The sequence below is a fragment of the Pristiophorus japonicus genome, chromosome 2 (genome assembly GCF_044704955.1).
Source record: "Pristiophorus japonicus isolate sPriJap1 chromosome 2, sPriJap1.hap1, whole genome shotgun sequence".
In the NCBI taxonomy this organism is placed as follows: Eukaryota; Metazoa; Chordata; class Chondrichthyes; family Pristiophoridae; genus Pristiophorus; species Pristiophorus japonicus.
Window position 1 is genome coordinate 316962925 of NC_091978.1, and position 19289 is coordinate 316982213.

Below are 19289 nucleotides of genomic sequence, written 5' to 3' on the forward strand. Positions count from 1 at the left end.
AACAGGAAGAGGAGGTTCCATGAATATCCCCATCCTCAATGATGGCGGAGACCAGCACGTGAGTGCAAAGACGAGGCTGAAGCATTTGCAGCCATCTTTAGCCAGAAGTGCCGAGTGGATGATCCATATCTCCTCCTCCTGAGGTGCCCACCATCACAGAAGCCAGTCTTCAGCCAACTTGATAACTTGATTCACTCCACGTGATATCAAGAAACAGCTGAGCGCACTGGATGCAGCAAAGGCTTTGGACCCCGACAATATCCCGGCTGTCGTGCTGAAGACTTATGCTCTAGAACTAGCTGCGCCTCTAGCCAAGCTGTTCCAGTACAGCTACAACACTGGCATCTACCCAACAATATAGAAAACTACCCAGATATGTCCAACCAATAACCACCCCATCAGTCTACTCTCAATCATCAGCAAAGTGATGGAAGGTGTAGTCAACAGTGTTATCAAGCAGCACTTACTCACCAATAACCTGCTCATCGATGCCCAGTTTGGGTTTCGCCTGTACCACTCGGCTCTAGACCTCATTACAGCCTTGATCCAAACATGGACAAAAGAGCTGAATTCCAGAGGTGAGGTGAGCGTGACTGACCTTGACATCAAGGCAGCATTTGACCGAGTGTGTCATAAGGAGCCCTAGTAAAACTGAAGTCAATCGGAATCTGGAGTCATACCTAGCACAAAGGAAGATGGTTGTGGTGGTTGGAGGTCAATCATCACGGCCCCAGGACATCGCTGTAGGAGTTCCTCAGCACAATGTCCTAGGCACAACCATCTTCAGTTGTTTCATCAATGATCTTTCCTCCACCATAAGGTCTGAAATGAGGATGTTTGCTGATGACTGCACAGTGTTCAGAGCCATTTGCAACTCCTCAGATAATGAAACAGTCCATGCCCACATGCAGCAAGACCGTGGCTGCATGTGTACCATCTACAAGATGCACTGCAGCAATTCTCCAAGGCTTCTTTAGCAGCACCTCCCAATCCCGCGACCTCTACCACCTAGAAGGACAAAGGCAGCAGGTACATGGGAACACCACCACCTCAATTGCCCCTCCAAGTGACACACCATCCTGACTTGAAAGTATGTCGCCGTTCCTTCTTAGTTGCTGGATCAAAATCCTGGAACTCCCTCCCTAACAGCATTGTAAGAGTACCTTCACCACACGGACTGCAGCAGTTCAAGAAGGCATCTCATCACCACCTTCTCAAGGACAATTAGGGATGGGCAATAAATGCTGGCATTGCCAGCAATGCCCACATCCCATGAACGAATAAAAAAAATCTAATTACACAACTTGGTAGGGTTTACCACAGTCTATTTGGGTTCCCAGTTCCTCAAATAAATCAAGGAAGTTGTTCAGGCAGGATCTATTCCTTCTAAAGCCATCTTGACTGTTGTTTACGAGGTTGATGTTGTACTTATAATCCTCAAATTTACTCATAAAAAATGATTCCATTATTCTGCATCGAATTGAAGACTGATAGGACTATACTTGTTAGTTTTGTCACACTTTTTGAATCTGAACACGACGTTAGTATATTTCCAATCTATTAATATCTCTCCAGTGTCCATTGACTCCCTCATAATGATTGTCAGTGCCTCAGAAATTTACTTCATAGTTAGTATTTTTCCCAGAATGTAGAGACTATGTCCAGAGAAGTATTTGCTTTAAGGGGTTTCAGCTTGTTTTTATTGGAAGTTCTGAATTTTGCCGTACTAATTTTGGGGGGTAGAGCATGTTGTTTTTGACTTCCCTCAAACAGACTATTTCACCTTCATCACTTTTTCAAGCCTGTTTCCATCTTCCAATGTTCTCATCTGTTCCCTGACAGCCATCTTGCTACAGTTAAGTTGAGTTTTGTATTTTTTTGAATTTAAGCGACCTTAATTTGCTCTGAGTGTTAGAGTTAGCAAATATGCTAATTGCAGCAATTCTGTTCATTAAAGTTAATAGACTGGCTGCAGACTTGTGCCTATACACAAAATTGTTCATGGAAGTAAACAGGTATAAGAACATAAGAAATAGGAACAGGAGTAGGCCATTTGGCCCCTCGAGCCTGCTCCACCATTCAATAAGATCATGACTAATCTAAACAAGGACTCAGCTCCACTTCCCTGCCCGCTCCCCATAACCCTTTACTCCCTTATCGCCCAAAAATATATCTATCTCTGCCTTAAATATATTCAATGACGCAGCCTACACAGCTCTCTGGGGCAGAGAATTCCATAGATTTATAACCCTCCGAGAGAAAAAAATTCTCCTCATCTCAGTTTTAAATGGGCTGCCCCTTATTCTAAGACTATGTCCCTGAGTTTTAATTTCCCCAATGAGTGGAAATATCCTCTCTGCATCCACCTTGTTGAGCTCCCTCATTATTTTATAAGTTTCAATAAGATCACCCCTCATTCTTCTAAACTCCAATGAGTATAAGCCCAACCTACCTTCATAAGTCATAACTGTACGCAATACTCCAGGTGTGGCCTCACCAATACCTTGTACAGTTGTAGCAGGACTTCTCTGCTTTTATACTCTATCCCCCTTGCAATAAAGGCCAACATTCAATTTGCCTTCCAGATTACTTGCTGTACCTGCGTACTAACTTTTTGTGTTTCATACACAAGGACCCCCAGATCTCTCTGCACTGCAGCGATTTGCAATTTTTCTCCATTTAAATTATAATTTGCTTTTCAATTATTTCTGCCAAAGTGGATGACCTCACATTTTCCCACATTATACTCCATCTGCCAAATTTTTGCCCACTCACTTAGCCTGTCTATATCTCTTCGCAGATTTTTTGTGTCCTCCTCACAATTTGCTCTCCCATCTTTGTATCATCAGCAAACTTGGCTACATTACACTCGGTCCCTTCATCCAAGTCATTAATATAGATTGTAAATAGTTGAGGACCCAGCACTGATCCCTGCGGCACCCCACGAGTCACTGTTTGCCAACCGGAAAATGACCCATTTATCCTGACTCTCTGTTTTCTGTTAGTTAGCCAATTCTCTATCCATGCTAATATATTACCTCCAACCCCATGAGCTTTTATCTTGTGCAGTAACCTCTTATGTGGCACCTTATCGAATGCCTTCTGGAAATCCAAATATACCACATCCACTTGTTCTCTCTTATCCACCCTGCTCATTACATCCTCAGCAAAGGAACTCCAGCAAATTTGTCAAACATGATTTCCCTTTCATAAAACCATGCTGACTTTGCTTGATTGAATCATGCTTTTCCAAATGTCCTGCTACTGTTTCCTTAATAATGGACCCCAGCATTTTCTCAACGACAGATGTTAGGCTAACTGGTCCATAGTTTCCTGCTTTTTGTCTGCCTCCTTTTTTAAATAGTGGCATTACATTTGCGGTTTCCAATCTGCTGGGACCGCCCCAGAATCCAGGGAATTTTGGTAGATTACAACTAATGCATCAACTATCTCTGCAGCCACACTGATGCACTGACCCAATGGGTTTTTAATCAATTAATAGGAAATATGCAAATACGCTCAGAATTTACTTGATTTACACATTGTGTTCATTTTACATGATTAAAAATGATAAAATATTTTCAATTGTTCAAAATGATCACAATTTGAATTGTGAGCAGAGCAGACGATAGCTAATGAAGATAATCAAAGCGGATTCTTTGTGAACTCTGCAGCATCACACATCTTAATGCTGATATGTTGGCTCTTGTTGTGTGTAATATTTTTACACCCAATGTTCTTCCTGGGTCTCAATGATTTCCATGAAGTGTCAATAATGATGTCAAAATATCTGCATGGCGTTGCTGGCTATAGAAGTACGTCAAAGTGCTTGTATGCTGGATCTCACTTCTTTAAAACAATCTTGGGGGTAAATGTCCTTAGGGCTTCTCCTTTTCCGTTGCTGTAACTTGGGCGATAATTCGGCAAAAACCCTGGCCCAGATTTTCCTGTCAAAATAATGGGGAGGCTAATGGTGCTCTCCATTATTTATGTGCAAATGGTACAGCAACTTCAGGCGAGGGGCAGATGCGTGGTTAAACTAAAATATCCAAAAGTTGCACCACTCCACCGTTAGCTTCACGAAAACAAATCTCACTATCTGCATAACCATTGAAATGTATTGAACGTCATGAAGTTGCTCTATTTGCACAGTAGATACGAACTAGACTCACCAAAGAAAGTTAAGTCTTGCCCATTCCAGTCGAAGTTCCCTTTTAATGACGTGATAAATGTTAATTAGCAACAATCAATCTGTCTGACACTGAAAATTAACTGGTAAAAGTGTGGAATCTCATTTCTTCAGGTTTTAATTGTTGTTGAAGATTTTTAATATGTCAAATTTTAAATTAAACATATTTTTACTTTTCCTTTTTTATCTCTTTTTACTCTCTCTTGATCCAATCTTTCTGTTCCTCTCTTTATTCGGTTAAGGAGATACACAGTTGCCGGCCCTGCTCACTCAGGTCCCAGATGCCCAGGTTTCCTCATTGTGCCGTTATCAGCTCACACTTTCAACAATTGGCCTTGCAAAAAATTTGAAAACATGCAAGGGCAAGTCTAACTAACAGCAGACGCCATTAAATTCACTCCGACAGTAAAATTTGGCCAAATGTTTAAGCACATGATGGGGGTTTCCTTTGAACTACTGCCAAAGTTACGGAGGTTTAGCAGGAGAGGTCCCAAGGAAATTCCCAGTCCAAATATCATCATCAGAAAATTAACATTGTTAATTCAGAGGTTTTACATTACTAGCATACCTTAATATATCTACACAAGCCAAACAAAATAGTAGTTTCATGAAACTCACTTATACAATGTTACCTTACCATACGTGTAGTATTCAACTTCTGGTGGAAGTGTTACAAGCGACAGATCACTCTCCTCAACATGTTCGTCTACATACTGCTGAGCTTTGGAAGCTTTCAGAAATGCCAGAAATCTTGCTGTAAATGCAGCTATAAAAATTGACAACATTCCAAAATCTAAAAGATTCCACATTTGGAAAATGTATTCCCGTGGCCCTTCTGTCCAGATTTCCTTACACTCAGTCCACATCATGCCTACAAAGAGAGAATTTTTTAAACAATTAGTTTGTACATAGGGCCCGAACTTGGTGGCCTTACCGCCCACTGCCACTGGCTGCCGCCGACTGCTGCTGAGTTTTTTCATCTGTCTCCCCTCGGTGACAGATTCCTCCAGGTCTGCCGCCAGCGGGAGGGGTGTACCGCTGGGAACCGCCCACTGACGACCGCTGGCGAGCAAGTCACGTAAGTGGCCTCCCGCCCGCTGAGCTGGCAGATTCTTCTGGGCAGGAGTCGGCAGCAGCAGAAGGAAGGACCATTACGTGGAAGCAGGTCTAACCCCGACGGTAAGTAAGAAGACCTTCAAAATAAGGTGAGTGAACTTCTTTTCTTTATTTTTTCCAGCGATTTATATGGATGGGGTCCCCTGAAGGCTTTCCATTGTTTTTTTTTTCTTTTAAAAAATTTTAAAAACATTTTTGGCTGTTCCCCCCCCTCCCTGAGCCCGACTCAATCCTCGGCGCCACTTTGGTCAGGATTACATTTGCCGCCGAGATTGGGAGCTCCCGCCCACTGCTGCCCAGAATCACGGTGTAAGTCATTTTTTTTCCCGCCGAGCAGCACTGCCAAATCTTTTAGAGGAATCTCCCTGGCAAAGTACCGCCAGGTCTCTTGGCAGTACTCGGCAGTCTTTTGGGTGGCACTTGGGCAGGCCTTGGCTTTGACCAAGTTAGGGCCCATAATTCTTTAAAAAAAAATACACAAAAGATATTATTACATACGTATCGCAGAAACGGAGCTACTTACCCAGTATCCACACCATGATTAGCATTTCCGTCCAAGTAAACATGGTGGTTTTCATTCTGAAGACTTGTTTAGGGTAATCCGTAACAGTGACATTGGGTAAGGTTTTGATGCCTTCAAATCTGTCAGAGGCATTAAATACTAGTAAACACAGAAAGATGATGAAGGATGCTGCATGCATCACAAACTTCATGAAGGGACTTCTTAGAATCTTCCCCAGCTAGAAGGAAAAATTAAAATATGTATCTATCCTGTAGTAAACTGAGCATCAGTCATTTCACCTCAGGGGTATTTGTTTTCCTCTTTAACCACCTGGTATAAATAAGCTCAAATAAAAAAAAAATCAAGTTTTGTTTCTTCTGTTTTGCTTTGGTTGTGTTGTGTCGTCATTGTTTCGTTGCTTTGAGTGCTCTTCCAGTGTTTTACTTTGAATTTCACACTAGTGAGGCTATGTACATGTAATCAACTGGAAATTGATTACTTTTTCAAATCCAATTCCCCCTTTGCTCCCCTGATGGTGTTGACCCATCTGGGGTATGGTTCCATAGGTGCCAGACACCCTATACCACGTGTGAGCCGAGAGACTCAAGCTGGAATTTTCTCTAGGGAGGGGGATTGGGGGAGGGGGATTGGGGCAGGGGGCCTCCGAGGCAGGCGGGAAACCCGGGAGGCTGACAGCCGCTTGAGGATTGTGGCCGGCCTCATTTGAATGTGAGGCCTCAGATTAAGAGGCTGGTTGGCTGCGGGTGGGTAGTCCTCAGATGTGAGGGGTCGGTCCGGGGGAAGGGACCGAGGGGTCGGCATGTTCAGGGATTGTTTAGAGGGGGAGGTCAGGGGTCGGCATGGTCGGGGATTGGGGGTGAGGGGAGGTGTAAAATTGGGAATTGGGAAGGGTCTCGGCATGGTCGGGGATTGGTGAGGGAGTTGGGTGTTGGCTGGGGATTAGTGGGGGGGGTCGACATGGTCGGGGATTAGTGTGGGGGGGTTGTCGGCTGGGGATCGGTTGGAGCTGGAGGTTAGGCAGGCGATCAGGGATCAGGAGAGGGTCAGAGGATTGGCAGGGGGTCGGGGATTGGGAGGGGGTTGGAGGATTGGGAGGGGCTCATGGACCGGGAGGGGGTTGGAGGATCGCCAAGGGTCGGAGTTCGGGGGGGGGTCGGCCGGGGATCGCGGAGAGTCGACGAGGGGGTGGGGGATCAGCCAGGGGAGAATGGATAGGGTCCAGCCATTGGAGGATTGTGGCCAGCCTCAGCATGGGGTGGGGGAGGAGGCGTCATGGTGAGGATCGACGGCCTAGAGGCGCGATCGGAGGCCCTGTGAGGGGGTCTGCGATCGCGGGGGCTGGGTTAGGTAGGGGCCCTGGATCCAGAAGGGCCCACTTATGTCCTGGATGCAGCACCCGTCTACAGGCAATGAAACATAACATGTAGGTGAAAAAAGAGGCTGCCAGCCTCATTATAATATTTCAATTAAGGTACCTCCCCCTGGGATCGTTTTGGTCGCCTGTCTCCCCGTCCCGCCTCCATTAGGTGGGAACATGTCGGGAATAACATTTTAAAAAATTTAACTCCCCGCCACACTCCAAACCCACCTGTTTTTTTAGGGGAAAATTCCGGCCTGAGTGTCTGCAGCCTATTAGCCCTTTGGGCATTACAGCCAATCTCAATCCTGTTCTCCTTTGAAATCCACACACATCTTTTTCAAGCAGGATTCATGTACTTATTGACCAGGAGAAGGAACCCTAGCTAATTTGTTTTCCTATCCCTAAACTCAATGGTACTGTGGCCAGTGATGTCACCCTTAATGTTGCCCCAAGATAGACTAACCCAGCACAGGCTGGAAGTTGAAACTGGGACTTTTCTGATTGGGAAACATAGTTCTGCACTAGATAGCAAATTTACCAATTCGATAATTGGGAATGCATTATTGGCCCTGAATTAACAGTTGGAAGATTTCCGCGGGGAAATGCCTTCCATCTGCAAATAAAATTCCCATGTACCAGGAGGTCCAGAAAATTCGCAGTCCTAGGCCTCTCTGGGTATGTGGGTAGAAGCCCATGTATTCCAGGAGTGAATGCGGTTCGCAAGCACCCCTGGGATTACACAGGCCAGCCCAACAAATTAAAGAAGGGGATCCCCAATCATAAGAACATAAGAAATAGGAGCAGGAGAAGGCCATACGGCTCCTCGAGCCTGCCCCGCCACTTAGTACGATCATGGCTGATCCGATCATGGACTCAGGTCCACTTCTCTGCCTGCTCTCCATAACCCCTTATTTCTTTTTCGTGTCTATTTCTGTCTTAAATTTATTCAATGTCCTAGCTTCCACAACTCTCTGAGGCAGCGAATTCCACAAAGGTTATGCCCTCTAGTTCTAGTCTCCACTATCAGTGGAAACATCCTCTCTGCATCCACCTTGTCAAGCCCCCTCATAATCTTATACGTTTTGATAAGATCACCTCTCATTCTTCTGAATTCCAATGAGTAGAGGTCCAACCTACTCAACCTTTCCTCATAAGTCAACCCCCTCGTGTCTGGGTTGTGAACCTTCTCTGAACTGCCTCCAAAGCAAGAATATCCTTTCGTAAATATGAAACCAAAACTGCACGCAGTATTCCAGGTGTGGCCTCACCAATACCCCATACAACTGTAGCAAGGCTTCCCTGCTTTTATACTCCATCCCCTTTGCAAATACCCCCAGGTCCCGCTGTACTGCAGCACTTTGCAATCTTTCTCTATTTAAATAATAACTTGCTCTTTGATTTTTTTTCTGCCAAAGTGCATGACCTCACACTTTCCAACATTATACTCCATCTGCCAAATTTTTGCCCACTCACTTAGCCTGTCTATGTCCTTTTGCAGATTTTGTGTGTCCTCCTCACACATCATGCTTATGGTGATTCCATATGTACGGAATCCTCAAAAATATGAATGGGAATACCAAAATATTTCTACACATCAAATAAATTTAAAAAAAAACTACATATTTAAAATTAATTGAAATGCCATGTAATTAAATATTTAAAACAAAAATTTAATTTTTTGAAAAATAAATTTAGATGTTTTAAAGGGGCTGAAAATAACCTTACTTTATTGCACATGCTTTTTAATGTATACATGATTGAAAAATTAATTTAAATGTTTTTTAAAATGCTATGGGCTCAATTTTCCCCAATTACCTGCGCCGTTTTTTTAGCGTGCACCGTTTTTTTTGGAGCAAATTCAAATCTCCAAGTATCCCCAAAGTTTCTGCGCTAGCGTAATTCACTTAGGTAGGACTTTTTTGGGCTACGATGTTTTTACCTCATTGGGGGCGTAACCTGCCACCCGCGCCAATTCTGGCCACTTAACAAGTTTGTCCAACTCCGATTTACTCCAATTTTTCTTAGGACGACGTATGTGACCACTCTGGAAAAACCTTCTGGGCAGTTAACAAAATCGGCGTAGATAAGAGAATCAGTGCAGCAGATGCAGCTCCACGGCCCGGACAGCAGCAGCAGAGAGAGAGAGAGAGAGAGGGGGGAGAGGCGGGAAGGCCTTTCGGCCAGGATTAGGAGCGGCAACCGGCATCGGGAGGGAGACCTTTCAGCCAGGGGCTAGCGGCAGCAGCCGGCATCAGGGGGAGGGAGGCCTCTTGGCCAGGGCTAGCAGCGACAACTGGCACCAGGAAGAGGGAGGCCTTTCGGCCAGGTTAGCAACTGGCATCGGGGGCAGATAGGTCTTTCATAAGAACACAGGAACAGGAGTAGGCCATACGGCCCCTCGAGCCTGCTCTGCCATTCAATAAGATCATGGCTGATCTGATCATGGACTCAGCTCCACTTCCCTGCCCGCTCCCCATAACCCCTTATCGTTTAAGAAACTGTCTATTTCAGTCTTAAATTTATTCAATGTCCCAGCTTCCACAGCTCTCTGAGGCAGCGAATTCCACAGATTTACAACCTTCTGAGAAGAAATTTCACCTCATCTCAGTTTTAAATGGGTGGCCCCTTATTCTAAGATCATGCCCTCTAGTTCTAGTCTCCCCCATCAGTGGAAACATCCTCTCTACATCCACCTTGTCAAGCCCCCTCATAATCTTATACATTTCGATAAGATCTCCTCTCATTCTTCTGAATTCCAATGAGTAGAGGCCCAACCTACTCAACATTTCCTCATAAGTCAACCCCCTCATCTCCGGAATCAACCTTGTGAACCTTCTCTGAACTGCCTCCAAGGTAAGTATATCCTTTTGTAAATATGGAAACCAAAACTGCACGCAGTATTCCAGGTGTGGCCTCACCAATACCTTGTATAGCTGTAGCAAGACTTCCCTGCTTTTATACTCCATCCCCTTTGCAATAAAGGCCAAGATACCATTGGCCTTCCTGATCACTTGCTGTACCTGCATACTATCCTTTTATGTTTCATGCACAAGTACCCCCAGGTCCCGCTGTACTGCAGCACTTTGCAATCTTTCTCCATTTAAATAACAACATGCAGATTTTTTGTGTCCTCCTCACACATTGCTTTTCCTCCCATCTTTATATCGTCAGCAAACTTGGCTACGTTACACTCAGTCCCTTCTTCCAAGTTGTTAATATAGATTGTAAATAGTTGGGGTCCCAGCACTGAACTCTGTGGCACCCCACTAGTTACTGGTTGCCAACCAGAGAATGAGGGCTAGCAGCTTCGACCAGGGCTAGCAGCGGCAACCGGCATCGAGGGGGAGGATTAGGAGCGACACCAGGCACCGGGAGGGGAGGCGGGGATAGACTTTTGGCATAATTTAATGCTGGAATACTGCAGCAAGGTGCTTGTGCAGGTTGCTGTGAGCTAGCCAGAATGTGTTGTATGTTTCACTTTCTAGCCTCAGCACGCAATGTGTCCCTCGTTACCCTGGCAACCCGATCTTTTTGGCGCAGATCTTCGGCTCCACCCCCAAAGCTAAGGGACAGGCTATGCGGTGCCAAAATCAACAATTCAAATGGGGAAAGTTGGATGATTTTTTTTTGGCGGAGTTGGGCCCAAAAAAAACAGGAGTAACTCTTCAAAAAACGGCTTTGGGGAAAATTGAGCCCTTACACTGGTAAAAGCAGGCCTTAAGCCTGCTTTTACAAGGCATAAAAATTTCACGGACATTTGCTGGCAGAAGTTGAGCAAATAGCTCAACTCTCCGCCCGTGGATGCCCTTTTCCCGGGGATGCGGAAACCCAGAACTTGCACAGCCCTTTTGAACGAGTACGACCTCATATGCACTGTTGGGCCGCAAGTTACGGCCCAATGTATTGTTTTAGGATCTAACATCATACATGAAGACAGCAGAGTTGTTAAAAGTCTTTACAACACTGCACATCTGAGTGTGTGTCTGCCTTTCTATAAGCAGCTGTTAAAATCTGTAATGAGGAACTTGTACTTGCTATAAAAACAGCCGAATAGATGCTATGACCTATTGAACTCCAGCAATAGCTATTAGTATTATCACACAAAACATTGATTCATAATTCAATATTTTTGTACTCTTGCTATGAAACTCTATTTAATTAAATCATTGAATCTGAAAAATAATATCCAGAATATAATTAGTATAGTTTATGAATTTTTCTCAGTTTATTTTAGTCTGCAGAACACATGCCATCTTATAAGAAAAAATATTTTAATGATTAGAACAACTTTTGTTTTGACCAACAAAACAGTATTGTTCTTGCAAAAATTGGCATGTCCATGACTATACCTTCTGTAACATATTGATGGATTGCGGGGAGGAGGGGAAGTGACAACAAGTAGTGCACTTGTGAATACAGGTTAACTAAGCTACAACTGAGTTTGAAGTCAGAATATAAACCCCACTGGTGATTCATTTCTGTTAAATGACAAAATATGGAAATAGCAAGCCAAATTGGCATATTAGTGAATCATCCACCTCCTGTTCAGGACATTTAAAATCATCTGATACTTCAACATATATCTTTGTTTCCATGATATAAACTTAAAAATTCAATGCACGTTACTTTACTGATCAAACAATCATTTCCGTTCCAGCAGCTCATGGTGGCAGAGGCCAAGGTTGAGGCTGTGAGTAATGAGGAGGGGACCAATGCTGAGAGTATTGAACTGCACTGGGCTTCCATCCTTGGGAGTGAAGGCCAAAAGGGCAAATCTAATTTTACTCCTGTGGTAAATTAATCATTTTCTGGAATACTCCTTGCTGTCCATTTCAAACAGCAGATCTTCCACTTTGCAACAACTCCAAGAATATCTCAGTAATTTTTCAAAACTGTGATCATGAAATCATATACAGTAGGATACCTCAATGGGAGGTAGGTGTTGTGGATGTAAAATTATTCACCATCCTGCTCAAGAGATACAATTCCAGTAATGTGTATCTGTTACATTGGCAATTTTAAAACTCAGCTACCTAATTAAGATATTTTTAATTTATTATTACTTTGCACTGTAAGTGACAAAGCATTCGTGAACTAGAATTATCAGTAGACAACTCCTGTGCTCAGTTCAGAATCATTTTGGCACATCATAACCCATAAATAGATCTGATCCTTAAATATCTTTTTGGTGTCTTCAATTTTTATTGTATGGAAAAGTAAAATTCACTTGTGCCATGTTAATAGCAATTCAATTTCAGCATGTGCAGTAAATGTAGGCCGTCATGTTATTAACTTGTTGATTTTGGCTCTGCCAGAGGAATGGCTCGGCTACAATTGCAGCTTCCCACTGTTTATGCTTCCCACCCTTGCTCACTTCTCAGGATCATGGGTGTCATGTATTCAACCAGCATTGTAACCCATGTATAAACTGACCTAAGTTGTACACCGTGAGAACACTGACCACTAGGTGGGAGACACTCCTAACCTGGACCTTCAGGTATAAAAGGGGAAGCTCCCCCCACCTTCATCACTTGAGTGCTAAGGAATAAAGGACAGGTCACAGACTGACCTTCTCTCAAGCATGGGCCTTGTGTGCATTTATACTGTGTAGTAAGGACGTATCAATGGCGACAAGAAACTGGGATTTAAACCATGCGAGCATGGCCACTAGCAGAACAGACGAGAGGTACTGTGTTAAGGAATGGTTGGGACACAGATTCAACATTGTTAAAGCAGCACACAGTTCTCCAGGCAGACAAGGGCAGTCAGGCATGCCCCAACATGTAGTCGAACCCAGAGGGGGAGTTCGACAGAGACAATGGCAAGCTGAACAGCGATTCACGCCATTGCAAGGGACAATGCGGCCAGTAATGGGGCCATCAAAACCTGTTAATGGTGCACTCAAGGACAATAACAGGGGCAGTCAGGGACGATCGACTGGCAAGGGACCTTTTGTTTCAAACCGCAACTCATGCTGGAGGCGTGGAGGCATACATTCAGCCGGAGTTTGCAGAGATGAGCAAAATACCTGCAGAAATTGCAGAAATGGACACTGGGGGAAATCGCTGGAAGCTGAAGTTCAGCGAGTTCATGTGGAGCACGTATACTGTTCATACACCAGGACGCCACCGATAATGATGAAAGTGCTCCTCAATGGCATCCCAGTATCAATGGAGTTAGACACGGGTGCCAGCCAGTCCCTGATGGGTATCAAACAGTTCGAAAAGTTGTGGGCATCCAAGGCCAGGAGGCCAAAATTATCGCCGATTGACGCACAGCTACGGACTTACACAAAGCAGATCATTCCGGTGCTAGGCAGCGCCACGGTAGTCGTGACCCACAAAGATTCGGAGAACAGGTTGCCACTCTAGATTGTCCCAGGGGATGGTCACGCACTACTGGGGAGGAGTTGGCTTGCTGTCATGAACTGGAAATGGGGCGATGTCAATGCTATTTCCTCTGTGGAGCGCGTATCATGCTCACAGGTCCTGGACAAATTTGACTCATTATTTCAACCCGGCATTGGCACTTTCATGGGGGCCAAGGTAGTAATTCACATAAACCCGGACGCCAGACCAGTACACCACAAGGCCAGAGCAGTGCCGTACATGATGCGGGAAAAGATAGAAGGCGAATTGGACCACCTGTTGAGGGAAGGCATCATCTCGTCAGTCGAATTCAGTGACTGGGCGAGCCCGATTGTGCCGGTGCTCAAGGTGGATGGGTTGGTCAGGATATGTGGCGATTACAAGGCCACCATCAATCGGGTGTCACTCCAAGACCAGTACCCGCTACCGAGAGCGGAGGACCTCCTTGCGACGCTATCCGGTGGCAAACTTTTTTCAAAATTGGACCTGACCTCAGCTTACATGACCCAGGAACTGGCGAGTGAGTCGAAGAAGCTGACCACCATCACGACACACAAGGGGTTGTTTGAGTACAACAGATGTCCGTTCGGGATTCGCTCGGCCGCCGCGATCTTCCAACGAAATATGGAAAGCCTCCTCAAGTCGATTCCAGGGACGGTGGTTTTTCAGGACGACATCCTCATAACGGGTTACGATACTGAAGAACACCTCCACAACTTGGAGGTGGTGCTACGCAGACTGGACCGGGTAGGTCTGCGACTGAAAAAGGCGAAGTGCGTCTTCCTAGCTCCAGAGGTAGAATTCCTGGGGATGAGGGTAACAGCAGACGGGATCAGCCCTACTGCATCCAAGACGGAAGCGATCCAGAGAGCACCCAGACCCCGTAACACGACGGAGCTGCATTCGTTCCTGGGGCTCCTGAACTCTTTTGGTAACTTTCTTCCCAAATTGAGCACGCTGCTAGAGCCGCTACATGTGCTCCTACGCAAAGGTCGCGAATGGGTCTGGGGGGACAGCCAGGAAAGGGCTTTTAATAGAGCACGCAATTTGTTATGTTCCAACAATCTGTTAACGCTATATGACCCATGTAAGAAACTTGTGTTAACGTGCGATGCGTCGTCCTATGGTGTCGGGTGTGTGTTGCAGCATGCCAAGGGTCAGTTACAGCCGGTAGCTTATGCCTCCAGGAGTCTGTCCCAGGCAGAAAGGGGCTACGGGATAGTAGAAAAGGAGGCGCTCGCATGTGTATATGCGGTAAAGAAAATGCACCAGTACCTGTTTGGCAGGAAATTTGAGCTGGAGACAGATCACAAACCCCGAACGTCCCTTTTGGCCGACAACAAGGCCATAAATGCAAACGCATCGGCCCGCATACAGAGGTGGGCACTCACATTAGCTGCCTATGACTACACAATTCGGCACAGACCGGGCACCGAAAACTGCGCCGATGCACTCAGCAGGCTTCCACTAGCCACCACTGAGGGGGCTACCAAGCATGCTGCTGAGATGGTCATGGCTGTTGAAGCTTTCGGAAGCAAAGGCTCACCCGTGACAGCCCGTCAGATTAAAGTCTGGACAAATAGAGACCCTCTATTGTCTCTAGTCAAGAAATGTGTCCTGAATGGGGACTGGGCAGCCACGTACAGGGCATGCCCTGAGAAATTTAAATCATTTCACAGGCGCAAGGATGAACTTTCGATTCAGGCCGATTGCCTACTGTGGGGAAACCGCGTAGTCATGCAGATGGGCAGAGAGGTGTTCATCAGAGAACTCCACAATGGGCACCCGGGCATTGTCACGATGAAGGCAATTGCCAGGTCACACGTTTGGTGGCCAGGAATAGACGCAGATCTGGAACTTTGTGTTCGCAGGTGCAACACGTGTGCCCAGCTGGGCCATGCGCCCAGGGAAGCCCCCCTTAGCCCCTGGCCCGCCAAGCCTTGGTCACGCATCCATGTGGACTACGCAGGTCCTTTCATGGGGAAAATGTTTTTGGTTGTAGTAGACGCCTACTCCAAATGGATCGAGTGTGACATTTTAAATTCAAGCACATCCTCTGCCACGATAGAAAGTCTACGGGCAATGTTCACCGCCCACGGTCTACCGGACATCTTGGTCAGCGACAATGGCCCGTGCTTCACAAGCACTGAGTTCCAGGACTTCATGGCAGGCAATGAAATTAACCATGTTAGAACGGCACCGTTCAAGCCGGCCTCAAACGACCAGGCAGAACGAGCAGTGCAGATAATCAAACAGGGGATGCTCAGATTCCAAGGGGGTTCCCTACAAACCCGCTTATCACGCCTCCTGTTGGCCTATAGATCCCGACCACACTCACTCACAGGGGTTCCACCCGCAGAGCTACTCATGAAAAGGACGCTCAAAACCCGATTATCCCTTATACACCCCACCATGAAAGAAATTGTCGAGAGCAGGCGCCAGTCACAATATCACTACCATGACAGGAATGCGAGGGCGTGATGTATTGATGTAAATGATCCTGTTTTTGTCCTCAACTACGCTGCAGGGCCCAAATGGCTCGCAGGCACTGTGGTTGCCAAAGAGGGAAATAGGATTCTGGTAGTTGAACTTACCAATGGACAAATCTGCCGCAAACATGTGGATCAAACAAAAAGGAGGTTCAGCAACCCCATAGAAGAAGCAGAGGAAGAACACGATATAGAGTTCACTCCACCACAGGTGACCGAACACCGGAACCAAAGGGAGGAGAGCCCAGTCACTGTGGGCAGTCCGGACAGGCCTGAGGCACTGCAAACAGCAGACACTCAGGCCAGCGCCCAACAACCGGAGCCCCAACTCAGGCGCTCTACAAGGGAACATAAACCACCAGAGAGACTCAACCTGTGATCCCAATAAGACTTTGGGGGGGGAGGAGGTGATGTCATGTATTCAACCAGCATTGTAACCCATGTATAAACTGACCTAAGTTGTACACCGTGAGAACACTGACCACTAGGTGGGAGACACTCCTAACCTGGACCTTCAGGTATAAAAGGGGAAGCTCCACCCACCTTCATCACTTGAGTGCTAAGGAATAAAGGACAGGTCACAGACTGACCTTCTCTCAAGCATGGGCCTCGTGTGCATTTATACTATGTAGTAAGGACGTATCAATGGGAATTGAAATATTTTTGGACAGGTGCTCAGGCTATTTCCAGGCACCCTCTTCAGGTGGTGATTGGGGAGGGAATTCACTGTGATATTTTGCTGGTTACAATTTCACAACAACAACAACAATTTTGTTACAATTTTAGGATAGAACTGAGCTTGTGAGTGCCATGCACTTTCCGACCAGTTTTACTGGCGGTACAGCAGAGGAGGCCCCAAAAAGGAAAGTTTAAAATTATTTTTGTGGGCCAGGAGGTGCAGGCTGCGGTTGGCCATCTAAAAATTCAAATCTTTTTATTGAGTCACATTGGATATGATAGGGGTAAAATTCAACTTCAGTGGGGGCTGCAACACGGGCAGCAGTTGATTGGCTGCCTGTTATACACCCTGCCCGATTTATTTTTCCATTGTCTTCAATAAAAAAGAAAACAGGGTAGAGTGAAGAGCGGGTGGCAATCCGCCTCCGCCTGTGTTGTGTTCCAGAAGTTGAATTTTACCCCAATATTTTTCAAACTAGTTCACCATGCTAAATATAATACACAAGTAATCACATCACAAACGTGTTGCACTGTAAGATATACACATGGGATAAATAGTAAGTCCAATAGGATATTTTTCCTCAATGGTCCATTATTCCGTTTTTTTGAAGTACAGCCTAACCATCAGGATCCATTTTCAATCCCTAAGCAATATAACTAATCATGATTAATGTTAAGATCCTTTTATTTTATTCGGTCAGTGAATGCTGATGGTAAGGTCAGGGCTGCTGAATTGAATGAGTAACTGTGCCTGACACTGAATAACCTGAATTGTCATTCGTAGAGATATAGTCATAAGCTCAGGCATAATTCAGCATCAATTAATTCCATTCACTCAATAACTTTTCCAGGCCCATACACCAAGTGATGTTACCAGCTCCTTCTGTCTAAACAAAACTATTTTTTTTAAATAATTAAAATGTATGAAATAACAAAGTGTATTAATATTTATCAGAATGATATAAACTGATGAGTTTTATAAAGAATCTTTCTTTCCAAGATCACAATGTTTTCTTTCTCAAAAAATAAAATGGAGATTGTTGCAATGACTTGCAATACAGTAGCGTAGTGGTTATGTGACTGGACTAGTCATCCAGAAGCCTGGATTTATAATCGAGAGAATATGAGTTCAAATCTCATCATCTCAATTTGAGAATTTGATTTCATTTTTTTTAAAATCTGGAAATAAAAAAAGCTAGTATTAGTAATCATGACCATGAAGCAGTTCTGTTTTTATTTTAGATTAGATTTCCAGCATTTGCAGTTTTTCTTTTTAACTAAACCAGTTTTATTTCTCCACTCATTCCCACATGCCATACACAATTCACGAATTGAAAGATTGGGGGTGATTAACCTGCTTCAGACCTCTGCATGTGCCATTCCATATCCAGCCACTAGAGCTGCACAAAGTACCCCAGGGGAACATGAGCCACATTGTCCCTATTGATAGTGGAGAAGCTCTTGGCAAATCCAAAAACAAAATAATTTCTTACAAAAGAGATCAGCAAGATGGAAAAAAGTACTTCAGCACAGAAGAATAAATCCTTCTCATCTATACTAATCAATGTTACATTTTCCTTCTGGCACAATGGCATGAAGGCTGTTTGTGGCACTACAATTGGATTTTGAATGGCTTAATATGTTTAATAAGGTTGGCAATGCTATCCTCCTCAATCACCTCTTCTCCGGTGTCCAGCTCCATGGAACTGCCCTTGGGAGGTTCCAGGCCAGCCTTTTCAAATCCAACCAGTGCATCTCCAACAATGGATTCTCCTCACACTCTGTACTCTCACCTCTCATAGAAACATAGAAAATTCGGCCCTTCGAGCCTGCACCGCCATTCAATGAGTTCATGGCTGAACATGCAACTTCAGTACCCCATTCCTGCTTTCTCACCATACCCCTTCATCCCCCTAGTAGTAAGGACTTCATCGAACTCCTTTTTGAATATATTTAGTGAATTGGCCTCAACAACTTTCTGTGGTAGAGAATTCCACAGGTTCACCACTCTCTGGGTGAAGAAATTCCTCCTCATCTCGGTCCTAAATGGCTTACCCCTTATCCTTAGACTGTGTCCCCTGGTTCTGGACTTCCCCAACATTGGGAACATTCTTCCTGCATCTAACCTGTCAAACCCCGTCAGAATTTTAAACATTTCTATGAGGTCCCCTCTCATTCTTCTGAACTCCAGTGAATACAAGCCCAGTTGATCCAGTCTTTCTTGATAGGTCAGTCCTGCCATCCCGGGAATCAGCCTGGTGAACCTTCGCTGCACTCCCTCAATAGCAAGAATGTCCTTCCTCAGGTTAGGAGACTAAAACTGTACACAATACTCCAGGTGTGGCCTCACCAAGGCCCTGTACAACTGTAGCAACACCTCCCTGCCCCTGTACTCAAATCCCCTCGCTATGAAGGCCAACATGCCATTTGCTTTCTTAACCGCCTGCTGTACCTGCATGCCAACCTTCAATGACTGATGTACCATGACACCCAGGTCTCGTTGCACCTCCCCTTTTCCTAATCTGTCACCATTCAGATAATAGTCTGTCTCTCTGTTTTTACCACC

The 19289-nt window shown here is 45.2% G+C and overlaps 1 protein-coding gene across 1 annotated transcript in view; it reads right to left on the reverse strand.

Moving 5' to 3' along the window:
* Positions 1-19289, reverse strand: part of LOC139231135 (short transient receptor potential channel 3-like) — a 178991-nt gene that overhangs the window by 35795 nt on the left and 123907 nt on the right. The window contains exons 8-9 of the mRNA XM_070862492.1: positions 5829-6045; positions 4827-5060 (exon numbers count right to left, since the gene is read on the reverse strand). Coding sequence (XP_070718593.1) covers positions 4827-5060; positions 5829-6045 — 451 coding nt within the window. The remainder of the gene's footprint in view (positions 1-4826; positions 5061-5828; positions 6046-19289) is intronic.